Source organism: Scardinius erythrophthalmus, assembly GCF_964197995.2.
Source record: "Scardinius erythrophthalmus genome assembly, chromosome: 23".
In the NCBI taxonomy this organism is placed as follows: Eukaryota; Metazoa; Chordata; class Actinopteri; order Cypriniformes; family Leuciscidae; genus Scardinius; species Scardinius erythrophthalmus.
The window spans coordinates 15,675,786-15,702,390 of record NC_138243.1 but is presented as its reverse complement, the minus strand read 5'-3'; the positions used below and the strand labels follow the sequence as shown (position 1 = coordinate 15,702,390).

Here is a 26,605-nt window from a genome sequence, read left to right as displayed (position 1 = left end):
TGTAACTGAAAACTTGAACTGTGCTCTCAGGACAGTTCAGTTTCAGGTTGGGGCAAGTTGTCACATGTTTTAAATATTTTTCATATACAAATATTAATACCATTTTTGGCATAATAATAATAAATATTTGTGTATAATAGATATTTTACAATTTTACTGTTTAAATATTGATATAAGGCCTAATGGCAGGATCCATTGGCAACTTGGACCTAATGTGACAACATGCAGCAATGGTTAGCATAGCCTTCTTAGTAATTTTGTAGCTGCATTTATAATAATGACTAATGAAAAAGATGACAACAACTAGGCTGACTTCATATCAAACATATCATTATTTTTTCATTGAAACCGGTAGGCAATCATCTTTGCTGGACTGATAATACACAGAATGCAATATTATCCGCCTAGTGGTTTGTATCAGTAGTAAAACTGTGCGCACAGTTAAGTATTTGATCCCGGTGAGAGGTGCGCTGAACTAGTAGATCCTATCATCCCACGGTAGCTGTCCATTCAGGACTGCTGTACAGTATGTGTGTGTGTGTATGTGTAATAAAACATCCACATGAAAACGTGCCTAAATCATCATTAGTCCACCCATCTCAGGATCGTTTCATTGCGCAATATTACGTTAAAACGAGAAAGAAGACAATCCGCGCCATTGCACGCACTCGCATTACATTTCCCCGTTCATTTAACCACAAGGACTGTGGAGTCAAGAACCAGTTTGAGCGGAGAATAATTCGAGGCGCGCGCTATTGGCTCCCCGTCCTCATCTGTCAATCTGCGGAGGCGGGACTCTGCTCGTGCTCCCAGGAGGCGAGAGATGCGCGAGCTGTACTTTTCTACTGTGTTGGAGCGCTTCGCACTTCTCGAGCTCAGTCCGAGCGTCAAGTGAACGGCGTGCGGAAAGCGCAGTTGGACTTCAACCGAGGAGAAGTTATCGTAGGAGCCTGTAGTATTGATTGCAGCAGCCTGCACCTGGATAAGCACCATCAGCAGCGCGCGGAGAAGCGAAAGAGCGAAGAAAGTGTGTTGACGGCAACCGGGCAGCTGTTATAGAAGGAAGGCAATATGATGGTGAAGCAGCATATGCTGTTTACCCTGTACAGCATCTGCGGGATCGTCCTTAAAGGTAAGAGCGCTTCAAACTTTAAGCAGCCTATGCAGTGCATTGCAATTTGGGGGGGATCATCACCATTACGCACCATGTAGGAAGGGCATTATGCTCTGGAATGATGATGATGATGATGATGATTTGCATTTCCATAATATTTCCAAAGGGCCCCGAGTGAGTACGGGAACAGTTTCCCGTTAGTCATCATTGCTCTGAAGGAACTGAACGGTGCACGTTTGGCCAACACTGATACAGAATCTTATCACGGATAAGCCTGCACACACTGCTGAGCTAGAGCCCCGCTTTTATGGATTACCAGTCAAAATGTGTTATAGACAAACTCACCACCATAGAGGCAATACGATTTAATTGATACATCCTTTGCATCACTTGATCGGAAACTTTAAATAAACGCATGGCTTTAATTGTATTTTAAAACCATATGTGGGCGCTCACATGCGTATTTAGGCACATTTGTATTACTTGAAAATGCGATTTATCTCTGAGTGGCATGTTATAGCATTAAATCATGTGTTGCATTTTTTATTTTATTTTTTGTATTGCAGGCTATAGCTAGTTTGTGGTGCATTTTGAGGTATACTGTTTCATTCTTGCAGGGATGTGTTATGAGGTAGGCTAATAAAGCTTTCTCTTTTACCCCTGAAACATGGTCGTTTATTATAATGTTTTGTTCTGGTTAGAAAAGCCCTAGATTTCGTACGGAGCGTGAAGCTAATGGATTAAGTGCTTTTTAGCACCCCTAATCAGGTTTAGGTGTGTTTTTTGAGACAAAAATGAATGTATGGTATTTGCGGCAATCCGCATCTTGGGGTCGTAGTAGCATCAGCTTTTTTCCTCTCAGAGAAAGACTTGCGGAGCAAGTACACCTGTCAGTTTACATCTGTTAGTGTAATGCATTATTCACCCAAATTTTCAAACTGTAAAATGGACATTACGCCATATCATAAGATCACATATGTCAGCATTTCTGTGCTGTTTAGCCTACCTCAAGTCTAGTAGTTTCGGCTGGTACTCATCATTCACGCGCGACACTGTAAACATGATCAGCAGGGCAAGGTCGAGCGACGTATTCGCGCGGGGTGACCGTGTGACAGGAATACTTGATGAATACGTCGTCAACTGAACGTGCCTATTGCTTTTAGGCGCACTGGAAGGCAATATATGCTTTAAATGAGGGTTTAGAGGTTAGTTTATGTCTCAACAGGACATTCAGTGTGTGACTGCTCAAATGTTTTTGTATAAAGTATTTGTTTTGTGTCCCTTGAGAGTAAGGTTACGCCGTCCCGCCAATATCTAGTGAGCAGCAGCCACCGCCCGGTTTCTATGAACATCATTTATCCATTTTTTTTTAAGACTAACCTCAGATATTGTATTAAAGTTGCTGAAGGTAACAACCGTTTGTGTTCACGTCAACATTTGCTCATTGTGACTCGAACATACACCCCTTTTTACAAAGTGGTGAGCTATGGTTTCGACGTCACGAAGTGGCAAATACTTTGCTCATAAATTTAAATAAGGCTGTAGGCAAATTGTGAATTCAGGATGATTGGGACACTTTTTCCAATTCATCTCAATGGCAAAAGTGTCCCAATCACCCTGAATTCACCTCCAACTGATAGCTATTGAAATATTTGCAGTATTAGAATTTACAAAAATCTTTTATTGTTTCAGTAAATAGTCTTTTTGTTTGTTGAACAATAGCGCAGTTGACTAATCTGCAAAATGTAATAAAATAAAATAAATTAATTCAAGCAAGTGCTCTAAAAAACGAAGGCTCCTACTTGACCACTAGAGATCTTTCCTCGGTGTTAGATCCGTTACAAGCTCGTAATGTCAAGACTTGTCACCAAAAATGTGATGTCTGTGTATTTCAGATGCTCCAAGCCAATCTGGCTTGGTCTGGATATCAGTGAAACATGACTCTTCCAACCAGAGGTGTTTACATCTCAAACAGTCGGGCTTAAAGATCTGGCAGTTTATGAATGCGTAGGATGAATGTAAGAGAGATAAAGGAGAAAGACAGTATTTGCATTCGCCCTTCTGTATGTATGTGTGTGGCTTCCCTCCTCTGCCCGTCTTTTGACAAAATACCCTATGCTGTGTGTTGATAATCAGTCTGAGAGGTGGGCCATTAATAATCAGAGATAATTAAGCACATTCCTCAAGGCTTCACTTCTAATGAGTCGGCAGCAAGCGTGAGACTGAAGCAATGTATTGATTTCCCCCAGCCTTCTCCCTCTCTGCCCGTAAATCACAGAGCCTGTGTCTCTCACCCAGTCAACAGCCCTACTGGCTGCAAGTGCCTCTTTCGGTTCTTTAACACACCTCTCAGATTCTGGCTGCATCTGCTTACCATGTGCAAGCGTGTTAATAGGCTTAATAAAGTGCGGTAACCATGCTGATTTTTAAACGATGAAGGTCAGAGGGTTCTGGTAGCCCTGTCTGTTCAGCAATTGGTGATCAATAGGTCTGATCATTTTGATTTCAGTGGTACATTGATTGATTGTCTCACAGTCACAACATATCATTTTCTGGTTTACCCACAAACCAGTTTGACTTGCTGAATTTGTTTGAAAATTGAAGCGTTAATCATGTATGTGAAATGTTGATTTAGATCAATGATGCGAATCATTTTATTTGCATTGATTTGATGTGATGTTTCCTGTAGGATGAAATACTATACTGGGTTCCCACTCTAATTGAAAGCCTGGAAATATCAGATCAATGTGATTTGCAGGCTTGGAAAAGTAACTAAATCTTAAATGATAAAAGTGTCTATATTCACTTGTATTGAAAGTATTCTTTTTGAGTGCAATCTCTCTATTTTATTAAAGGGGTCATATAATGCCATTTTTGTACAAGCTAATATGATTCTTTAGGGTCTAAATTAAAAGTTTGTAATATACTTTAATTAAAAATTCTCATTAGTATTGTAAGAAAACACTAATTTTACCTGGTCAAAAACAGCTCTGTTTTCAGCACGCCGTTTCAGTGCATGTGTCTTTAAATGATAATGAGCTTTGCTCACCCCGCCCCTCTGTTCTGTGCGTACACCGTTTCTAACACAATAACCACGTGTTGTTCATTATAAACGTGGGATTATGAATTATATTGAGAAGGTCGTACATAGAAAACATGCCGTAATGTACCCTGAGTGTAAACCTTAGATGCATTCATTGTGAAGCCTGCAGCAAGGTTTGCAAATTTCGCATAGATTATTATAAATACTAATATAAAGGTTAATAAAACATTACACTCACATTTTCTGGAGGTTCAGCAGGAACACGTTGGTACCGATCCGTTTTTTTCTCGTTTGTAAAGCTGTCTGGTGTGAAATGATTCGCGCAAACATGAAAGCATGGACGATCGTGGGGAATCCCCGTGAGGGAATCCCCGCGTCAATCCTTTGGGCATCGCTTCAAAAACAAAACTCTTCAACGGCTCGGATTTAGGAACATCCAAATTACTGCTGTGTTCCTTATTTCATCTAAGAACAGAACACCACAATCGCTTAGACGCCATTCTGCTCCAGCATATCCACAATGGCGGACTACTATGACGGCTGTCACAGCTCACTCAGGGCGGGTCTTGTGTTGCAACACGGCTGTCAATCACAATAGCGGGAGGGGCGTACGATCTTATGACGTCACAATATCGAACGGCTTGATTTCAGAGAGGGTCAAACATATAAGGAGATTAAAACAAAACCACTGGATGGATTTTTATCATGATAGGATGGTTGTGTACAGGCACTGCCAACAGACATTTCAGTGCAATCAACTTGTAAAAGTGCATGTACCATTATATGACCCCTTTAAGATAAAAACATCAATGAATACTGATTTTTTATCTTAAAAAAATAGAGAGATTACACTCAAAGAGTGTACTTTCAATATAATTAAATGTAGAAATTTATATCTATTATATCTATCTATTATATATATTTATATTTCTAGTAATTAATAGTTATGGTATGCATAAAACAATTTCATTGGCTATGAATCTCTATGAAATTGTACCTTTTGCGCAATTTATTTTTAAAAACTAGAATTTTAACCCACTTTTACCACTATACTTCTATCCCCATTATGTCATATTGAGAAACTAAATGGCGCAACTTTATCGCACTGCAGGGCTATTTCAACTGCAAAAAGTGGCTGATTAAAAATGGTAAAAAAAACAAGCAACCACCTTTCAGGCACCTAAAATGCTACGTCCCTTACACAAAATGTTATACATGAAACCCAAACAAAGTATTATATGTCAACTACCCATTTCTTGACTTCATTTTCCACAACTCTCAGTGGCCATCTGCAGTGGGCATGCAATCCCAGCTGCCTTTTATGTGGTGGTCATCGATTACTCTTAAAGCCATGCCAGCCTTCCTCGCTGAGGTTAAATGTTTGAAATACAAGTGCGGGCACATCCCTGGCACATCCGTTCATAGGGATCACTGCATGTTGCCAGCAGCTGGGGGTTTGGGGGAGCATGGCAGTTATGCAAAGCATGTGGCAAACAGTGCAGCTCCTCCCTGTGTGTGGAGTACTATAGTCCCTGTGAAGTGCTGTTGTGTGGACGTCTGCTGTGAGTAATAGTAAAGCTTGGCTCCCTCCTCAGAGACACCAGAACTGAGTGGGAGGACTGTGTGGTCCTGCTTCATAGAGGATGTACGCCTTTATACTTGTTTCTCTTTTGCGGGTACATTCCCTCTTCATGGACTGCTTGTGTACACAATATCTTTCATCCTCTTTCTGTGTTTCTCGGCTTCGACAATCCTGTGCTCTGAAACCCTGCTTGAAACTTCTCATGCAAAGCATACACAAATTCCGAAAGCCAACCCAGCCGGCTAGGGAAAACAAAAAAGAACGATTTTTAGGGCGAAAAACATTATTTATGACACAAAATTCTTCTTTCATACCTCATTGAGTGGGCTATTGTGCATTGAGGCAAGTCTCTGGCCCCCTGCCTCTCAGCCAGCTTATCCCAACAGAGTGACTCCAAGCTGGGCATTGGCCTTCCCGGACCTGGCCCTTTTATGGAAGTAGCGTGGGAAAGCACTCCTTCAAGAGAGGGCTGGCGCGTATGTGTTTATATGCAGTCGTATTTGTGCTGAAACTGGAGGTTAATGGCATTTTTTTCTTTCCCGGCGTGTTGTCTTTGTCAGTCGTGGAGCGTGAAAAGCATCTGTGCAGGTGAGCGGCAGCACAGGCAAATGTGCTCAGACAGGTGAGAAATGGAGTCGGGCATAAGCTGCCATTTCTGCTGACTAGAATAAGTATTTGTTTGGCATTAATTTAGCAGGGGATCAACACGGATTGCTCAAGCCTCTTTCTTTGGGCTGCAATATGGAGCTCTTCCTATGGCCCATTCTGTCATGTGCGTGTGGTATCATTGCAGTTCAAGTCTCTTTCTCTCGTTTCTTTAGAGTGCAAAGAGGCTGAGTGTGTCCCTCTTTCTCACTGTGTTGCGTATGTGGGTGTTTGTTTGGCTGCCTGATTGAGCCAGGATGGAGAACAGGATTAGAGGTGAATATCCTCCTCTTCTTTGTATTTGTCCTCTTGTTGGGTTGCTTGAAGCCTCCTAAACAGAGCACCCAAGATATTTGCACTCTCTTTCTCACTTTCTCCATCTTTCCGTTTCATGTTTCTGTCTTTCTCCTCCTCCATCCCGCTGTCTCATCTCCCTCTTTCTCTCTCTCTATCTTGCTCTCAGTTTGCACACAAGCATCTAGGCCTTGGAGCGTTTCCCCCAGACTCAGAATGGAGCTAAGCCACTGAAGCCCTGCTGTAATCGTGAGGGATTTCCCGTGATCAAAGGCCCTCTTTTGTTCTTCCAGGTGTTTGAAAAAGTTAAAACAAAAAGTGGGTGGAACTGTCAACCGTTCTGTGGTACAGCTAGGCTTGGCAAAACACTTCCCTTTCTCCCAAAAGGTGCTGGAAAGAAGATGGCCTTTTGCAGTGATTTTTGAATGGCTTTCAAAACACAAACTCATGCTGAATCATTGCAACATTCTCAGAGGAGATATCTTCTAAAAACAATGCATAACTTTATTCATCATTTTCTCATATACATGTCGTCTATACTACTTGATTGACCTTTGAGATGGATTTTTATTGGTAAATGACTGACAGGCTTTATAAGGGCTTTTCTCAGGGTTTTTGTATCCAATTAATATGTGTTGGATATTTTAAATGATTTGCTTAAGCTCACAGTATGTTTGGTAATCTCATTGAAGCTTATGCAAAGAGATGCAAAGGAATTAGCTCAATATTAAGATATGACTTGAGGTACTGTATATAGTCAAACAAGTAAAAAAAAACGATGCTGAAATTCTTTAATTATTTACTCACTTTCATGTTATTTCAAACATGTATACAGTACATGTTTTTTTCTTCTGTGGAGCACAAAAGAAGATATTTTGAAAAATGCACTGTAAAAAAAGCTTTATTTTTGCAAAAATCTGTTATTTTTTAAGTTAGTTATAGGCCTTGTCATAAGTTGCAAGTACGGATGCACCGATATGATTTTTTGGGGCCGATGCCGATTTTAGCAAACAATCATTGGCCGATTCCGATAACGATATTTGTCACTTGCTCTCTTGTTTAATTTTTTGTCTTTAAAATAGATAGCCTAGTGTTTTGGTCATGTTTTAAATCAGCAACGTTTAAAAAAAAAAAACTTGGCATTAAGCTATTGTAGTTTATCGCTGCATCATCAAATAATTTCTTATGAATGTGTATTGGATCCATTTAACATTCAGCAGGCCAACATGAATACAACAGAACAAAAAAACATGAAATAAACAGTGCTTTTAGGTAGGTTTAACAGTTTTCAGGTACAGAAATAACGTAAACAAATGTAAAATAACACTGCATATTCTTCACTGTATAAATTAAATGCATATGTTATTATTACATTGAGCTTGAACTTTTATTTTGACGTGTTGCCGTGAAGACCTTCGAGTTTCTGTGTGTTTATGATATGACGATAGATTTTCTCAAATAAAACAGTGAAATTCTCTCAAAGTGACTCTGGAGATGAAGCACTGCGAGTGTCACGCATGCTTCAGTGTGTGTGAGGTAAATGAAGCCGACTCCGCCATTTATTCATACAGAGACACGGAGAACATGCATGATTCAAATTTAAATAGTCTTTTTGCGGCTTAATATTCACAGACACTAAGTCTATATCACAATTTTATTCAAGTGTACTGATCTACTTTGTATTTATTCATCAAAACTTTGACAAATTCCTTGACATTCCGGGTTATAAAGTAAATTCCGTTTTTTATGACTGGAATCATAGGTCCCATCAATTCTTATGAAAGTTACAAAAGTTATTTAGTCAAGAGTAGTGAGTGATTTTTTTTTTTCTTTTTGGTGGTCTTTTGTTGTTTGATTAACATTAAAATGCAGACAGCAGCACAGCAGGAATATTAGATTAAACCATTGGTTTGTTATATCTGCCTTTTTCATGCTATAGCCGATATGCCTATAGTTGTAAATTGAAATTCAAATATCGTGCAACGGCCGATACATTGGTGCATCTTTAGTTGTAAAATATACAGGCACCAATATGCCATCCTTTAATACGTAACGCATTGGCATTATATTTTTACGGTTAATTTCTGGCAACCACAGCTGTTGTTTGTATACTGTAAATTTAAGAGGATTTTTCTTTTTTCATTCAGTGAAAGTCAATGGGGATCAAAGTTGTTCTGGACCCTTTATGTGCATAATATGGGCAACATTCGTTGAAAAATTCTTCAACATATCTTTTTTTTCAGCAGAAGAATGAACATCATTAATTTGAAACAACAGAATGGTAAAATAAATAATGTTTAACAATTACAAAATTTTAATTTGTCTGTGAACTTTATGATAAATGATCATAAATGAGGAACGAGTAAAAGCATGATTATGTTTATGTGAAATCTTGTTACATTACAAACCAAAGAACACCAGATCTGGAAAAGAACAGCAAGACGTCCTTGACTCCTCTCTATTGTCATTGTGCCCTCTACTGTTTTCATTTGGATTTTATGGAAAATTAGCTACCCTCTCTTCCAAATAATCTCGGATTTCGCTAGCATGAGACACAATCTTTCACGAGAGACGACACATGCTCCGGGCTCCGGGTAATCAATCACTTTTATTGACAAAGGTAGATGAAATAGTTAGTTCAGTAAAATTGAACATCTGCAAACGGTGAGCTGGAGGCATTTAGTTGAATGAGGGTCAGTAAATCAAATGCTTGAAAATAACCCCCCTGCAGGCTCTCCTTTAAGAAAGATCACCTACAAAGATCCGTTTCCGCCCACTGTTGCCTGTCACTCTCTCCAATAGATGTGGTTTTCACAACTACACCGTCTGGATTTGAGGATAGAAGGTGCTTGGCAACAAACACCGGCTTAGTGGGAGAGGACATGCATTTCAGAGCAGGATTGTAGAGATCAGTAATTGACACAATGTTTCAACCAAATTTGTCGGGGAATTGCTGGGTATTTAGTTGAGCCTTTAAACGTTCAGTTATTTTACCTCAGTGAGATTTTAACATCCTCTAAATCTGTGTTTTGGCCATTTTCTTGGCATATTTAAAATCAAGTGACACCTGTTTGTCTATAATCTTTGCAGTGTACTGTAGGTCTACCCTTCCTCCTTTAATTCCTCTCTCAATTTCTCTCAGTGCCCATCACTCCACCTCCCTTTCGTCTCTTGTCGTATGCTGTGCTGGTTGTGTGATGCCATCTGCCTCTTGTGAGACAGAATTGAACACCTGCAAATACAGTAAACAATCAATTTATCAGCAGCTCAGGACAATATGCACCTGCCAAAGTGTGCACACACACTTGAGCACATGTGCGCACCCCACACACACACAAACACGCTCCTCCTCCTTTTCACAGTCTGTAACAGACCATCAGCCTTATAGCAGCCAACTGGATCTTGAAGCTCCCCCACATTTACATATGACTGCATTTGTTTGATTTTGATGTTACAGTAAACACAGTAAACAGTAAAGAGATTTTCAGTATTGCATTTAATTGACCATACGTTGAGCGTTGTGCAGTTGCATTAGCTACTTTATGCCAGACACTTACAGTTGAATAAATTATTCTAATTAACCTGTACAGGTTGTTAGTGTAGCCATTTAATTGCAGGTGCTATGCCTGGTATTACAGCAATGCTATGTGAAGTATTGTAGGAAATGTGAAAACAAAAAAGGAACGACATTCAGCCACCAGTTAGAATGAAAGTAGAGCTTGTTAGTTAACATAAAAACTATTTATACATTTCTGAAGATAAAAATGAATATGTGAAAGTCCTCACTGCTGATAAAGTGTGGTGCTATTTCCATATCAGCTGGCCCTGTCCACCTGCTCGGAGAAGGTCAGCGTTAATCTGTAGTGCATTAGACATATAGCCTTTGTTTCTCGGCATGTGTATGATGAAGATTACCGTGTTTCACCTTCCATGGTTCTGCTGATACAGTTCAAAGATAAACATGAAGTTGAGCTATCTCTGTTTTAGAGGCAGTTTAGCATTTGATCATGACTTTCAGTCGTGGGTTCCACCATTTTGTTTCACTGTGAATTCAAATTGTGCAGGTTTAAGATAGACAAATGTAGGCTACATAATTAACTTAAAGTAATTTTCTGATAGTAAGACTGAATCCCCACAATCTCATTGTACCTCCTATGTTTTTATGTTCTGTTTCAGAAGATTAGCCCGGTAGCTTTAATGAAAACATACATCCAGATATAACGACGTTCTCACCAGTTTTCACCCCCTGTTGAGAAGACGTGTCTCTTTGAATGCTGCTTCAGTTCTGTCACGCAAATGCTAGCTTATTACTCTCATTGTGTCTCTCGTTAAATTTTCATTTGAGGTTACAGACTGGGTGTTTGTTGAACCGCATGGAATGTAAGAGGACAGAACTAGTTCATATCCTCAAATCCACATGAAGAGGATTTTGTAAGTGTATAAGATTTGTCATAATTAAATTTTGAGATCATTGTTCCACTCGTGGCTGATCTAATTGAGTCACTTAAAATTGAGCTTCCCAGATTACAGAATTGACTGCAGAATGACAACACAACTAATCCCATCGTGTCCCATGATTCCAATATTCTATATGTTTGCTGCTCTGTAATTAATTAGAGTGCTTTATGTGTTCTTTCTTATTATTTTATTGCATTTTTGTGCTTTGGAGGAAGAATTCCAGTAGTGTGGTTGACTATTAGTGTCTGAGTTTATGAAGTTTCTGATTAGATTGTAAGGAATCTAATTCTGTTTTTGTTTAGTTTCTTCTTAATGATTAAAATTCCATTATCATTGAAGGAATATGTGAAGAGAAAAAGAGATTCAATATGCCAAATGATGAGATAAACCATAAATCTGTCTTTTGATATACAGCAAAAATACAATATACAGATCATATACAAATGGTTCTTATGACCACAAAGCAATTTATTAAAATGGAACCAACTTTGATTAAGAATTGTCTGGCAGACTTGCTATTTGTGTGGATTGTCTGCACTTTCTTTTTCTATTCCTAAAGAGTGTTAGCTTTGTCGTTCAAGCATCGGTGAACAAAATCAGTCTTAGCGTTATTATTGTCAGGTCATTGATTTTAAAGACCCTGTTTCCCTTACACTTGGTAGGGTAAATAGAACTTCTTTATAGCTTCAGCTAACAGATCTCGGGAGGCACATCTCTGTGCTTGCAGATCAGGACCTGTTTAGAAATGAATTCAGTTTGCAATGAAAGTTTAGTTTTAGATGCAGAACAGCTGTGGGTTTCACACCCAATTGCAGCTATGTGCTAAGTATGAAAACACAACTCTAGGTGTTAACCTAACAATAACTCTACAACCAGCACAAGATAGACAACCCGGCTTAACTCTTTTGTCAAGTGCTACTAAAAATAGAGCCATGTGGCCAGACGCTTGCATCCAAACTGGACCACACTCTACTATCACTGTCTGACTGTCTGCACACGCTAAGCTTAGCTAATCCAGGGGTCTAGAATGACCTTTCACCATCTGTTGTGGTGCTCTGCTACCCCAGTTAAAGAATTGAGTGTCTTTTTTGTCTTTTCCATCTGTAAACAAAGTGGTAATTTCTAGATCATTCAGCATAAGCAACCTGGCACAAATAAGATGTTTTAAGAGGATAATTTCCTACACGTAATTCAGGTCTTGTGATTGTTTGACTGGGGCTCTGTCCCTCTGCGGGATGCTGGGGCGTCTGTGTAATTGCCTGTTTTTAGAGGGCACAGTGGTTCTTAATGCAACCACCGTTCTTAATGCCTCTTCCCTCTAATGAGTAAAGATAAGACAAGCTGATGGATCCTGTGAGGATTGGAGCCGGCTGATCTGAGATGGCAGCGCACTTCATTACAGCCTCGCGCCCCAGCCCAGCTCCTCCGTGCCAGCTCACACTTAGCCTGCCATCTCCTGCAGATGCTTTGAACTCAAATGCCAGACAAGTCAGCAATCAAGAGTTTCAGCTCTCATCGCTTTCAGAGCTGCCAGTCGGGTCTCAGCCTGAGAATGAGGAGCATGGCCTGTTCTTTGTGCTAATCCTTCACATAATGAAGGATTTAACATGAAACTTATGTGTGATGGATGTCTGGAAATGTACGTTTACGTTTGCAAATGTTGGGTTGACATTTAGATCAGTTGGTCTTGCTTGAGGATTAAAAGTCTGAGTTTGTAACCCAAAAGTTGTAGGTTTAAACACAAAGCAATACATTTTAACCTAAACTAAAATAAATTGCTTTAGTATAGAGGAGGGGTGTCCAATCCCGTTCCTGGAGGGCCACTATCCTGCAGAGTTTAGTTACAATCCTGATTAAATACACCGAACCAGCTAATCAAGGTCTTCAGGGTTGCTTATTGCTCCCTATACATTCACTATTCCCTACATTATTCCAGTAATATAGTCCACTGAAAGAGCATATAAAAACCAATGAGTGAATTCGGGCACTGAGTGCACTAGAAGTTCTGCATCTTCTGGTGTGATGCAAGAATTCAAGTGCATGGAGACTCTCTAGCCTAGCAGTTGTGTGTACATCGGTTGTACACTCATATTTAGGTCATGGGTGTCCAATCCTGCTCCAGGAGGACTGACGTCCTGGATAGTTTAGCTTCAAACTGCTTCAACACACCTGCCTGAAGGTTTCTAGTGAAGGTCCTGAAGACCTTGATTAGCTGTTTCAGGTGTGTTTAACTAGGGTTGGATCTAAAATGTGCTGGACATTGTCCCTCCAGGAGCAGGACTGGACATCCACATCATTATGGGATTGAATGAGTGCACTCGATAATGTCCCATATGGTTTCGGACACCACAACAAATTGCTGTCCCTCAAATAGTGCTCTATATAAGGGTATAAGAGGCATTTTGGACACAGTCTTAGAAACTTCCAGGCAAATGTGTTGGGGCAGCCTAGAGCTAAACTCTGTTGGTCATTGGGCCTCCAGGAACACCCCGTTTGGATCTCCTAAATTCATAATGATGTAATCTTTGGTTCTGATATCTCTAATGACATGCACATGGTTTCACATGTGTTTGGGTTTCTGGGTTTAATGACAAGCTCTACTGGGAGTTCAGTGACTTTCAAGGCCTTATGCATGGTTACAGGCAGGTTATCATTGTCTACAAGCTAATTGATGATTGTTAGCCAGTGGTTCAGATGTCATATGTCAGAGTGCCTTCACTCTTCGGCATTGAGTGTTTCTCTCTGTTCAGCACCCAAAACTCAAATGTCTGAGTCTCTTGTGCCTAAATTTGTACTGCTTACAGAAAAGAAGCAGCTTTGGATAATAAGCACATACAAAATAACATTACTGCAAGTCGAGCAAAGAGTTTTACAGTGGTTTGCATTTTCAAAATGGAATTAGAGGGGGAAGATGAGAGCGAGAGGGAAAGAAGGGGATGACTGCAGGCTTTTGTACCGAGCTGATAATGTTGGGTTCAATTCTCTTGCATTGTCTCCCCCTGTTCTGCATGGATCTGAGAGACAGACCCGGCTCACTGGCTGTTTGAAACAAATGAAACTCCTTGTTCTTCTCTTTTCTTTTTCAGAATTGAGTTGCCATGCTTTTCCAGTGCTTTCCTCAGCGGTATAAGAAAGGTGGCAGCGGGAGAAAGATTGAACACTTGTTTGTTTGTTTCCGTCTCATCACAGCAGCAGCCCCAGGGATCACGCTTGACGTGAAGCCACCCCACAAATGAAAGTTGTCGTCTTCGTGTGGGCAGCGCTTTTTCAGACCCCAGGCCGCATTGTGAGGGAAGGGAGGGGGTGGCGTTTGGCTGTATAATCTGCTTGTGTGATTTGTGTTTGGGGGTATTAAGCCACCAAATAAGGACTACTCCACTGGCACACCAAACTGGTATTATATAAAGCCAAAGCAGATTAACAGAACAATGATAATTTTTTTTTAAAAATCTGTTTCCACTTAAATGGTTGTCAATTACCTGACATAAAAAAAAAAAATAAAAAAAAAAATAGGGACAATGGACATTTCATTAATATTATATTTTATTATAATATAATATAATAAAATATATTATAGTATATTATAATATATTATATTATATTAAAATGTTATTACAAATATAATAAAACATATTAATATGTGTTATTGTTATTATGAAATATCAAGAGCAATTTTCCAAAGATTCCAAATGTTTTGAAGTAAAATTGGATTCTAATATTAAACCATTTCTTGTTCTGTTGTGGCTAGTTTTAGACTTTTAGGGCTATGTTTTGAAATCTGTCTTGCCATCTGATTGACAAGCTCTTATTTCTTACAACGGTCATGATATATTCCGATGGTTCATCAAGCAAGACTGATTGCCAGGTTGGCACGGCATTTGAATAATGCAAGACAGGAACATACTTTTTATATTACAATGAGAAATATTTGAGCTCTTTCTCAAAGCTCTTGCGGCACAGGAAATTACACTGGCATATATCCTTCTTCCTTTGCTTCAAATATCAAACCTTTTAATTAACAACATATTGAGCACGGGAAGAAAATATAAAAATGTTGTACAGAAATATGAAAGAAAATGATCACAAATTAATAGAAATGGATGAAGTGGAATTGCTGTTAGCCAGGGCTTCTTGTGGACCTAAAGGAGGAGGGTGAATTTGAGCTCTGCAATATTAACAGGACCCTCAATTAATCCAGGCCATTTTTATGAGTCTCTGCTTGCTAATCAAACCCTATATCCAAGCAAAAAAATATCTCTTCATATATTGCAGATTGCTGTTCCTTTTTAAAGTGAAACCACTCACTCTTTCACTTTCAGATGCTCAGATCAGGCTACGCCTTCGAGATGCTGAGAGCGAGTCTCCAGAAACAGACACAGATTATGAGAAATCTAGTAGAGATTGAGGAGGAAATTATTTGCCGCTGTCAGATGGATGGATTATAAGGGTCACATTATGGCTATATGTGTCCACCGGTAAAAAGCGACAGCTTTCTTTCCATTAGTGCCGGAAACATACTCAATGAGAAATCAGCTGAGTGAATTTCTCTTGACCATGTGTCCTCAGTGCCAGGTCCAGTGGCTGTACCATCGGCCACAGCAATGCCAAACTGCTGAGCTTAACTTTATTCTAAAGAGGGTCAGGGATTGTGCATCTTCCACAGGTGAATGGAATTATGAGGGACAGAGCATATTTATCAGACTCCCATCTCTGCTTCTTGCAGCAGTCTGCAAGCTTGCAACTGCAGCAGACCATTTTAGATTTCGTCATGGAGGTTGGGAAGAAAGCACATGATGAGGAGGGAGAGACGTAGGGTGCAAAACAGACGGCAGCTGATTTCCTGCTTAGTGAGCTACTGTTTTCTGCATTTTCTAAACTGAATGTTAAGGGAAAGTAGTGGAATGATTTTAAAATAAATGATGTTTAAAGATGTTAAACTGAGCTGTTTAAAAAAAATGTTTGGTGATTTAAACAAACAAATGGGATGATGTGTCAGCCATTTGACTGTTGTGTAAATTTACTGAGCTTACTTGCGGGAACACGTTCCATGTGGGCCAGATTGTGTTTTGTTTGAAGTTCGCTACCTCTTGTTAACTTGTTTCAGAGCTTCTTTCACTACACTATTATCTAGAACAAATTCAAGTGAGCTTTAGAGACATCTGAATTAATAGTTCCTATTAATTAATTAGTTAAATCCCTCTTTCACTACCATTCTGAAAAAACAAAAGCAAAGCCTTGCTCACCAAGGCTGCATTTTTTTAAATAAAAATTATAAAAATAGTAATATTGTGAAATGTTACTGCAATTTTAAATGTTCTTTTTCAATATATTTTGAAATATAATTTATTCCAATGATGGCAGATATACATTTTTAGCAGTCATTACTCCAGTCTTCAGCGTCACATGATCCTTGACACATTCTAATAGTCTGATTTGGTGCTCAAGAAATTCATATTATCATCAATAATCTGAATAAAAGTATTATCTTTCTTATAAAAATGTATTGACCCCAAATAGATTGAACGGTTGTTCACATTATACATTATCTGCTCTGAACCACTCTCATTCAATCTTCTTTGATGCCAAATTTCATGCACTGCGATTGTGAGTTATCACAGCTTTTCAAAATTGATCAGATGGTTGCATTTCAGATGACAGGATGTTATGCAAACATTTTATTTGGTCTTGTCTTGATGGCCTCTTACCTCCGGATACTGTCGGCAAGAGAGAGGGAGACAGACAGATAGAAGCACAAGATGCATCTTATTCCAAACAGCCCTGAAGAGCTTTAACATACTCCTTCCATAATTATCTGAGTCAGATGTTGAATAAATTTTGGCAATAGAGGGTTTTCTGTTTTAACCACAGACCTGCCTGTTCTTGTGTTTTTCTTCTTGGCCCAAATAGAAATACTGTAACTGATTTGTACTAGTTCTCAGCTGAGGTAAAAGTATCTGCTTACCTCAGAGATCACGGCTGACGTTCGTATAGCCACTAATGAGCAGTTGTCAATCAATATGTTATTCAATAAATAATAAACAACTTCCTCTGCCATCTCTGTTGAAATGCTAATGGGTTTTACCATCGCTTATAGGTCTCCATAGTAATCGATTGTCGAGTTCACACGCATAGGTTTAGTTACCTATGATCACGCGCGTGAACTCGACAATCGATTACTATGGACTTCGACCGAAAACAGGAAGAAAATACAGGTATGTCCGCTGGCTGAAATAACATCATTTTTATTAATCTCTTTCACATCTACTGCAGTCAGATTCACCCGGGATCACTCTGAAGGAATCACTCACATTAGCTGTGCACTTGTATTGACACATCAAAGATGTTAAGAGGCTAAAAGCTGGTTTAAAACTTGCCCCATTGAAGTCAACAGGGTGCAAATTTTAAAAAGAGGATAACACGGTGTAGGCAACACCGATTTTTGTCGTTGTTCTCTGTATTGACAGCACTCCAAATGTACAAAAAAATGAGCTCAATGTTAAAATTGACCGGAGTTCTCCTTTAAAGTGTGCTGCTCTGCATTCCCTGTTCTCCATAAACGTGTCGCTTCATTCACGAGCAGGGAATGTGAAATTGGGTCTGCCTGCTTATAAATCATTGGTTGCTTTTAGTGTTTGATGTATTCTCATTAAGATAAATGTGTCTTATTCACCTCCACAATCAATTTGAGATTTTCACATAGATTTAAGAGGTTTAAATTGTTCTCTGTTGAGTTAAGAGTGCCTGCATCCTTAAATAATTGAAAATGTGAAATGAACCTGGTAGACATGAATACTTAGAAGGTATTTTTTATTATTGAATTCCTATTTAGATCTTCCTGTTTGGCTCATTCTCACTTTATCTTGTTTTCCTGTTTTGTCTTCGATCAGTGACTCTTGTAACCAGTATGTGTCGTGGCAGAAGAGAAAAATCAATGTTCATGTTTCATGGAATCTTGTGCATCAGGATTTGTCCAGTGGGATTGCAAAGTACAAGTTTGGATCCACTGGCTCTCTTTAGAATGCAATACTAGCTAACTACTTACTGAATACAGAGCAGTGTATAAACTCCTTTCCTCCTAAGTGAAATGGTAGGAATTATTTTATGAGACAGTAGTATGCTACATTGTTGTCACAGGCACAGTATACATATTATACACTGAGGTAATAGTATTTTAGTATGCTTTTAAAAAACATAGCCATTGTTTTGGGTTTGTGTTTGATGCCTGTACCATATGGGAAGGAACTGGGTACCGTACGGGATTGGTACCATATTGGTCATTGGCCGATATTAGAGGTTTTGTTGTTTTATTGTAAATTACTAGACATTTAATTGTGAATGCACACTTATTTCTTATTTCGCCCTTATAGTCCTATTTTACATTAAAATTCCCTAATGCTCGCTTTAAAAATACTGGTAATTAAAATACGCTGTTGGATGTGAATTAAATGTAATCTTTAGCAAATCCCAAAATGAATATCCATTTTTATACTGTATACTGTTGTGGTGCCTACATTCACTTGTAGCATTTAAATTATTTTAAATGGCCATTTATCAGTTATCAGCTAAATATGAAAATAATTATTGCCAAAAGTTTTAGTTATTTAGTTTAAAGTTTTAATTATTAAGATTCTCACTCTGACTCATTTGTCTACTTTGTCTGTGGTGATATTTATTTGTTTTGTAATGACTCACTTTGTTATATTTCACTGGTTGACTCATAAAAGATGTGCTCTGTGACTCATAAAACGATTTGTCACTTGACCAGCAAGATACAGCATTCAAGCTGTTTGTCATAGTTCATTAAGCTTAGTAAGTTTACATTTGATTTCATTAAAATGGCATCTTTTTTCAGTTAGTGTATATAAATTCCCAAGCTCATTTCCAGATTTGCAGAGCTTTGGAGTCTTACATTGCTGGAGTTCCTTCAAACATTCACGGATTCCCTCCAGAAATCCTGATGCATGTAAGGTGGTTTCCAGGCCAACGGAGGGCAAGCGTGTTGGCCTGTATTGAGATGCATCCATGCGTGAGTAAGCAGAGGCCCTCACTGCGTCTCCATGAACTCTCGGATGAGCTTTTCGAACTCTGGCCCCTCGTTTACGGCTCACGTGGCCGTCTTCTGTCATTTATCCAGCTCTTTGGCATCAGCCTGAGGCCACGCTAATGTGTGTGACCAACAGCCGGGTTTACGGAAGGTTTACGGTCCTAATTAAAAACCGTAACATACAGTACATTTTGAATTGCTTAGTTTCATGGCTATAACCGGCACTCAGTGGGTGGAGATGCCTTAGTTGAGGGTTTTACCATGTCACGTTCAAATCAAGCACCCTCTTTCAACAGCTTTTAGCTTAAACAAATAGAGTCGGTTCTCTTTCAAGAGAGAAGTGGGGAGGGCAGAGCAGAAGGGTATCCTGGTGAAGATCTGGAATGCAGTGTTGTTGCGCACTCATGCAAAATGCTTCATTACATTGGGGCTTATCAAATAGTGCAATATTACAACTTAACAATGAGGTTTAACTTTTATCTGTCAAGTTAATCAGTAATGACTTTCGCAAGTACCATACTTACACCCTAGGCATGGAGGCACATCGAGGCACGACTGAGGCACGACTGTGTGCTCGAACAGGAAGATTTTATGTGGTTTTGAACCACATTTTTTGCTTGTACATGTTGTGAAATGTTAAGCCCTAAAGAGATCAATCTCATAGATTTGTTTAATAGATCACATTCTGTAGTGTAGTCAAATATTTAAAGCATGTCTTGTCAATTTTCTACATCAAATCTTTTTGTCAGTTGGACTTGAAGTGGTCCAATGGCGTTTCAAAGCTGATGTTCTTTAAAGCAGGATCCAAAGCTCATTTAGACGGCTCATTAGATTCCTTCTGCATGCTCATTTATGGGGCTGCTCCGTCTGTGAGAGCCCTAGCAACATTTAAAGGCAGGCCAAGGTCAGACGCAGAGAAAGAGAATACAGAATAGATCTAAATCTGTAGTTTAATCTTTCTGAACAGGAGACATGGCAGGATATAACTTGATTTAATACTTGATATAACCAAGGCCGGATTTATGCATATGCATTCTAGGCACGTGCCTATGCTTGCACGTCCAGGGGTGGCCCAATTTCAATGAGGAGAAATAATATTTTATTATTATTATTATTAGTAGTAGTAGTAGTAGTAGTAGTAGTAGTATTTCACTCTAATGCTAAAACTATGTAATATAATTTAAAATATTATATTTTTTTTACATAAATCATTACAATGGTCACCCTTCACGTCTATCTGTGGGTTTTGCAAATGTTTAACCAATGAGAAGTATTACAAAGAGTTTGGGACCAAATCTCATAACTCCATTGCCTCCTCAATCTGTCAGTCAAACCTCATAACTCCACCCCTCTATCGTGAATGAAGTGCCACAAGCAGTTTGGAGCATCTCTGCTTATTTACAGTGCAAGGGTAAATAAAGAACTGGTTCTTTGAATAAGTACAGTGTTTTCTTTACTTAAGTAACACTTTATAAATAAAGGGTAATCTTTTATGTATTTGAGGAGCAGAGAAGAGCACCTTGCATTTGTGTCGAGTCAGCCAAAATAGCCTGTGCGTATTGCTACATTATAATATGAGATTAAAAACTAAAAAGATAAAAGCTACAGCTACAATAATCTTCATAACCTTTAAGCTGATGAAAACGTGACGTGATGGACTGACTGTCTCAGATGCAGCCGTTCTAATGATGAGAAAACACGACATTCACTGGACAGAAACTTCCTAACTTCTGCAAACAATCTGCAAACAAATATTGATTTGTTTAAATTTGTTTAACATTCTAAGAGTAAGAGTTATTTTATGTTTTGCTTTCTTTTGTTTGTCCCATGTTTTTTTTTTTCAGTGAATATATCAAGTCCCATTTTAATATTTGATTCCTTTTTAACCTTAAGGCACAAATGAAGATAGGCTATATAATTTTATTTGTGGGCTTTTTGCCAAAAGTCACTTCTCCAAAATAAAGCATTTTTCTTACCTTTACCTACTTTTTACCTTGGAATTTCTCATGTGTGTCAGCACCTGACATCAGTGTCACATAAAATCAGGGAAAGTCAAATCCACTTAAAAACGACACAGAGCTGATTTCTGTCAATAAATCAGGTGGTAAATGTGCCTGTGCGAGCAGGGGAAAAGGGAGTGGATCATACAATGATGGGTAAATCCACATCCCTCCCTGCTGGTTCTGCTGTAAAGCGCAGATTCATGTTGATAACAAGAGTAATTGGATTATATTTCTCTTTCACATCTCTGCCAACGGAACATCTTCCTGCTGATCGGAAGAGCCATACCGTCCCCGCTGCAATGAGTCACCAATTCAAATGTTTCTGGATCTCTCTCTCTCTCTCTCTCTCTCTCTGTCGCTCCAGTTCTGTGTTCTGCTTCAAACTCTTTCTCCTTCATGCATGTTTGCACATGTGCAATATTCGACTTGTTTCCAGCTCTCTCGCTCTGTTCCAAAACCTAGTGAGCTCCCTCCATAGGCAGAAGTTGTGGGAATCATAGGTCTCAACACAACAGATGCTCCTCAAGGTATGGTGCCTTCGGATAAACTGTTTTTGTCTGTTATTGATTGATTATATATTGATTGTAAGTGAATGATAAATTTGGCTTTATTTCAGAGACAGAGGTTACTCAATATCAAATTATGACCGATATGATGCACAATGCAGGAAATATCACTTAGACATACTTATTATTCATTCAGAAATGAAAAATATTATGGAAAAAATAAATTTTCATTTAAATTTCACTAATACAGAACACTATTTGTAATGATACGAAGACCTCCAGAGCAGATTTCCTACCAACATAGAGCATGTCAAATCAGTTCCAGTTGAGTTGGGATGTTGCCTTAAGTCATGGTCAGACGCTAGAAGCCTCGCACATTCAAGTTTCAAATGGCCACACCTGCTCATACTTTAAAACTAAGGTGGATAGTGTTATAAATGTATGTTACATAAAAAAATAAAAAATAAAAACTTTTCTGTGAAGTGTAGCGAGACGACCCCATTAGAAGGCAGCTCACTGTTTAGGTAACCCACTAGACAGGCAGCATGTGAGTTCTGAAAACAGAGCTTTTATGTGTTGGATAATATTTGGATTTACCTTTCTTTATTTGTAATTCTGTAATCTCCATCCACCGCCACTTTTAGTTACCGTTTTTCTTCTTGTCCACCCTTTCTCCCTCTTTCCCGGCTGGAGCCCCATTAACCTAATAAGACAGAACGGAGAAGCAGATGATCTGGGGGTGACTGTGTCATCTCTCCCCCAGGATGAGGAGGTTAGTCCTAATCTGAACCAAATGAGCACCTTGCCTGGCCGCTGTGATCTTCATTGCCGTCTCCGCGGCTGAGGCATGAAGCAGGTTAGATTTAATCACCACCCCGCACCCATCGCCCTCATGTGAGTCACGTCTGGCTAAATTAAACCGAGCAAGGAGCTGAGCTAGCCACACTCTCCCTCGCTCAGCCCCGTCGAGGCCCAGCGCTCAGCCAACGTTTACGTGACCGCACTGCCAGACAGCTCTCGACTCCCTCTTTGTCTCTTTCTCACTCGCTCTCTGTGAGTTGTTTTTTTTTTAGCCTGGCTGATACATTTCATAGAACCATTAATTGATTTTTTTTTTTATTGCCACTCTTGTTACGCCAAAGCATGCTGTTCCATTTTCGAGGTGTTGTGATGATTTATGTACAAAGGCCCTTTAAGGACACACACACATGCAGCAGAAAAACTCATGCCAGGCGCTCTTGTAGCCCTGAGGGATGCCCAGCTTGATTGGCAGAAATGTTTTTTTCTGACTGGCACACATTGGCATATGAGCTCCATAGCTTGGTTGTAGAGGCGGGGAAGGTTTTGCTGATGAACTAAACCCCAGCCAAATTCACTTTGTGGTCCTTTCATTCACACACAACACCTTTTATGCATTTGTCCGAACACTTTTTTTGTGTTCACTCACCTTGGTCCAGTAATTCAAGCAGAAACTCTCTGAGAAGTGAAGAGGCTTGGATTGCTGCTTAATTTAAAAATGCTCTTTTTCTGCTAGGCTGTGACAGTGAATGCCATATATCCACATCTTTTCGTCTTTTTTAAAAGTTACAATAGCTTTTTTTGTTGCAAAGGGAGTTGGGGGCTCAGACAAACTTGTGCAACACTTGATTCTTGCACTCTGTGATCGTAGCTGTTTGGTTAAAGCTCACAGGCTTAATTGAGGAATGTGATTAGCTTGAAAATTACCCACTTAGAATTTAATATCAGAGTTATTCCTTTCAAAATGTTAAAATGAAAGGAAAGATTCCTTTTTGATGACTTAAGAGCATACAAGATGAGATTTGGTAGCCTGCTCCCCTCTGATACAATTTTTCCTCAGTCTGACTGTGTATCTCTTTCTTTGTCTTTCTCATGAATGCTGTTTTAACCCCAAGGGCAAACTTTGAAGACGTCTTGTTGAAGCGAGCTGTAATTATTAATCATTTGTTGTTCAGGCTGTTGACTCCTGCACTTCTAAATGCAGAAAACTGCAGGACTGTAAACAAACTAAACTAAGTGATTGAAATGGTCATTCTTGTTCTGTGTGTTGGGTATGAGCCGGGTTAGTTCTTCCTCTCGCCCTCCTCTCATTCTTTTTTCCAAAGAGTATAGCATTCCATTTACTTATTCAACAGTTCTTCATTTGCCCACACTGTCAGTCTGGCCTCAACCTCACAAGATCTTTTCATAACATGTCTGTTCATTTAATATGCAATGCATGTGAACCCCATCTCTTTTTTCCATAATTAACTAATATATCTTCCCTCTATCATCCGTCTTGCTCAATCATGTCGTCTCTATCCCCATCCCCAGCCTCGTCAAGAACGCTTTGGCTTTATCATAGGGTAGATCGCTCTATAATCTCAAGGTGAAGAGCTAATACCATTTCCCTTGTGGCCTTTAGCTTCCCTTCTCCGAGCAGACCAGACTGTGACGGCACCTCACCCCATCTTCAATTAATTCCCCACTCTTCAGAATCTATCCTCCGACTCTATCTGTTCAGTCTGAAAGCTCTGATAAAGACCGAATCCCTTTTACAATCTGGTGCTTTGACACTTCCTCTTCCTGTCTACTTACTTGCCACCCTCATAGAGAACCTTCTTTTGGATCCAGAATCTCTCTCTCTCTCTCTCTCTCTCTCTCTCTCTAAAGGTACAGCAAAAATAGTAATATTGTTGAATATTATTACAATTTAAAATAACTGTTTTCTAATTTAAAATATTTTTAAAATGTATTTATTGCTGTGATGGCAAAGCTGAATTTTCATCAACCATTACTCCAATCTTCAGTGTCACATGATCCTTCAAAAATCATTCTAATATGCTGATTTGGTGCTCAATTCGATTATTATTGATGCTCAATTATTAATAACAATTCTTATTATTATAAATTTTGAAATGATGAATGGAAAGTTCACTGACCATAATTTGTTTGAAATAGAAATATTTTCTTTCTTTTTATTTTCTTTCTTTTTTTTTTGCCTTGATAATAACAAGTAATTTTTCTTAAGCAGCAAATCATATAGCAAATCAAATTTTCATATAGTCACCATATTACTGTTTTTACTGTATGTTTGATTAAATAAATTCAACCTTGGTGAGCGTAAGAGGCTTCTTTTAAAAACATGAAATGGTGTAGGCTATATTATTTATATATATATATATATTTTGCTGGTGCCGAAGTCTAATGAATTCTTTATATTGCCTTGTATTCACGCACTTATCTTTTTATAGTCCTATTAGTTGCTGTGGGTTAGTTTGTCTGTTAGAAAAAGAAGGACAAAGTAATTTCATTAAAAGTTTATGGAGTGTTTTAATTGCAGAGAGCAATATGTTTGAGTTGATAGATTGCTCTCTGTGAAATCCGGCATCTAAAAACAAAGCTGCACCCATCGCGAGGACATTATAAATCCAAGTATAATTACACCCATTCTATGCGTTTCACTATTAAAACTGAAGTGTGTCTGTTCCCTGTCTGGAGTGGTTTGTATTAAATGAAGCCAAGGTTAAAATCCACGTAGACGACAGAGCCATTCAGACAGGGAAAGAAAAGGCGACAAAGACTGGGAAATAGAGAAAAAAAATATATTTCACAGCCTGTTTTACAAATACACACACACAACCCACACACACAGCTCATTCATTACAGTCACCCATCTGCCATGGTTGGCAGCAAAAACACTGTGATCGCACACAGTGGGGCCTATTACGAAGTTCTCCGGAAGCTTCTCCATAATGTTTCACCTATGAAGACACTGCAAAGCAGCTCAGGTTTAAATATGCATCAGTGAGTTTTAAGACAGAGGGATGTGGACAGATATCGCTCGGGTTGATTCCTGCCGCCATCTGTGGTCATGGTGGAGTTCTGGGCTTTGACTCACACTCCACACACGTGATGTCGCAAGTGACCCAGCAGAGTGGTTTGCATGAAGGCAAACTACAGATGTTTTAAACATTACATTAAGGATCAATATGCTACAGTTTTGCATTTTAGCCCTCTAGTTTGTTCCTTGAATTATTGAATGATTTTTACTTTTTTTGTGGGTGAAACCTAACAATAGGGTTTATTATTATTATCAATTCTTATCAACATTATTATTATTTTAAATAATTTAAGCAATATCTATGCATCATGATACAATTAGTTTTACTGTAATTATTCTGCTGATTTTTTTAAATAGTTTGGACAGGAACTATTTTTTTACTCGTACAATATTTTTTTTCCCACTTCTTTCCTCTTAAATAAATTCCATATCAGCATTCCACAAAGCACACAAAAGCTTGCGTAAGTCCTGGAGTTGTTTTAAAACTCTAGTTATTTCTGGCCTTTGAAAATGTAATGAGGAGTATATCCCAAGTTAACCTTGAATCAAAGAGAGAGAAAAAACCTTCTGTTTATCTCCCAAGTGGCACTCGTTGTTGGTTGTGTGTGTTTTTTTTTTTTTTTTTTTTTTGTTTTTTTTGGGAGAATTTCTCTTCTTTTTCTGATCTCTTCTCTTTCTGTCTGAGTGTCTGTGGCTGGCTTCTTTCTGCCCCAGTTGTTCGAATGCAATGTTGAAGCCTCCGGGAGAGACAGTAACTCCTGTTCTGTTTGTGTGTGTCTGTCTGAAGCTTCCACAAGAGCTGGACTCTTGTGCTGTGCTCAGGGAGTCTGATCACCGTCTGTCTGTTTGGGTCTGTGAGCATATCCATGAATCATTACGGTGACTGCAGATGGGCATAGCCAAATACAGCCGTAAAACACAAGGAATCTGTTGTCATTTGGTTGGCTACTATCTTTGACTGCTGATTATTTGTCAGACCACGTCTATCAAACACTGTAAATCAAAGAAATATAAATTTAGCTTAATTGGATTGTGTTGTATCTCCTGGCAACCTCACTAGAGGAGGATGTCTGCA

At 38.9% G+C, this 26,605-nt stretch overlaps 1 protein-coding gene across 6 annotated transcripts in view; it reads left to right on the top strand.

The window, feature by feature from the left end:
- Positions 1-612: 612 nt before the first annotated feature.
- Positions 613-26,605, top strand: part of cadm2a (cell adhesion molecule 2a) — a 476,687-nt gene continuing 450,694 nt past the window's right edge. The window contains exon 1 of one of the 6 annotated variants that reach the window (XM_081353638.1): positions 613-1,132. Coding sequence is in view for 4 of the 6 variants with exons in the window: in XM_081353637.1 (XP_081209763.1) it covers positions 1,072-1,132 (61 nt within the window). In the remaining 2 variants the exon portion in view is untranslated. The remainder of the gene's footprint in view (positions 1,133-26,605) is intronic. The other 5 variants (XM_081353639.1, XM_081353637.1, XM_081353634.1 and 2 more) reach the window with 5 other exon arrangements.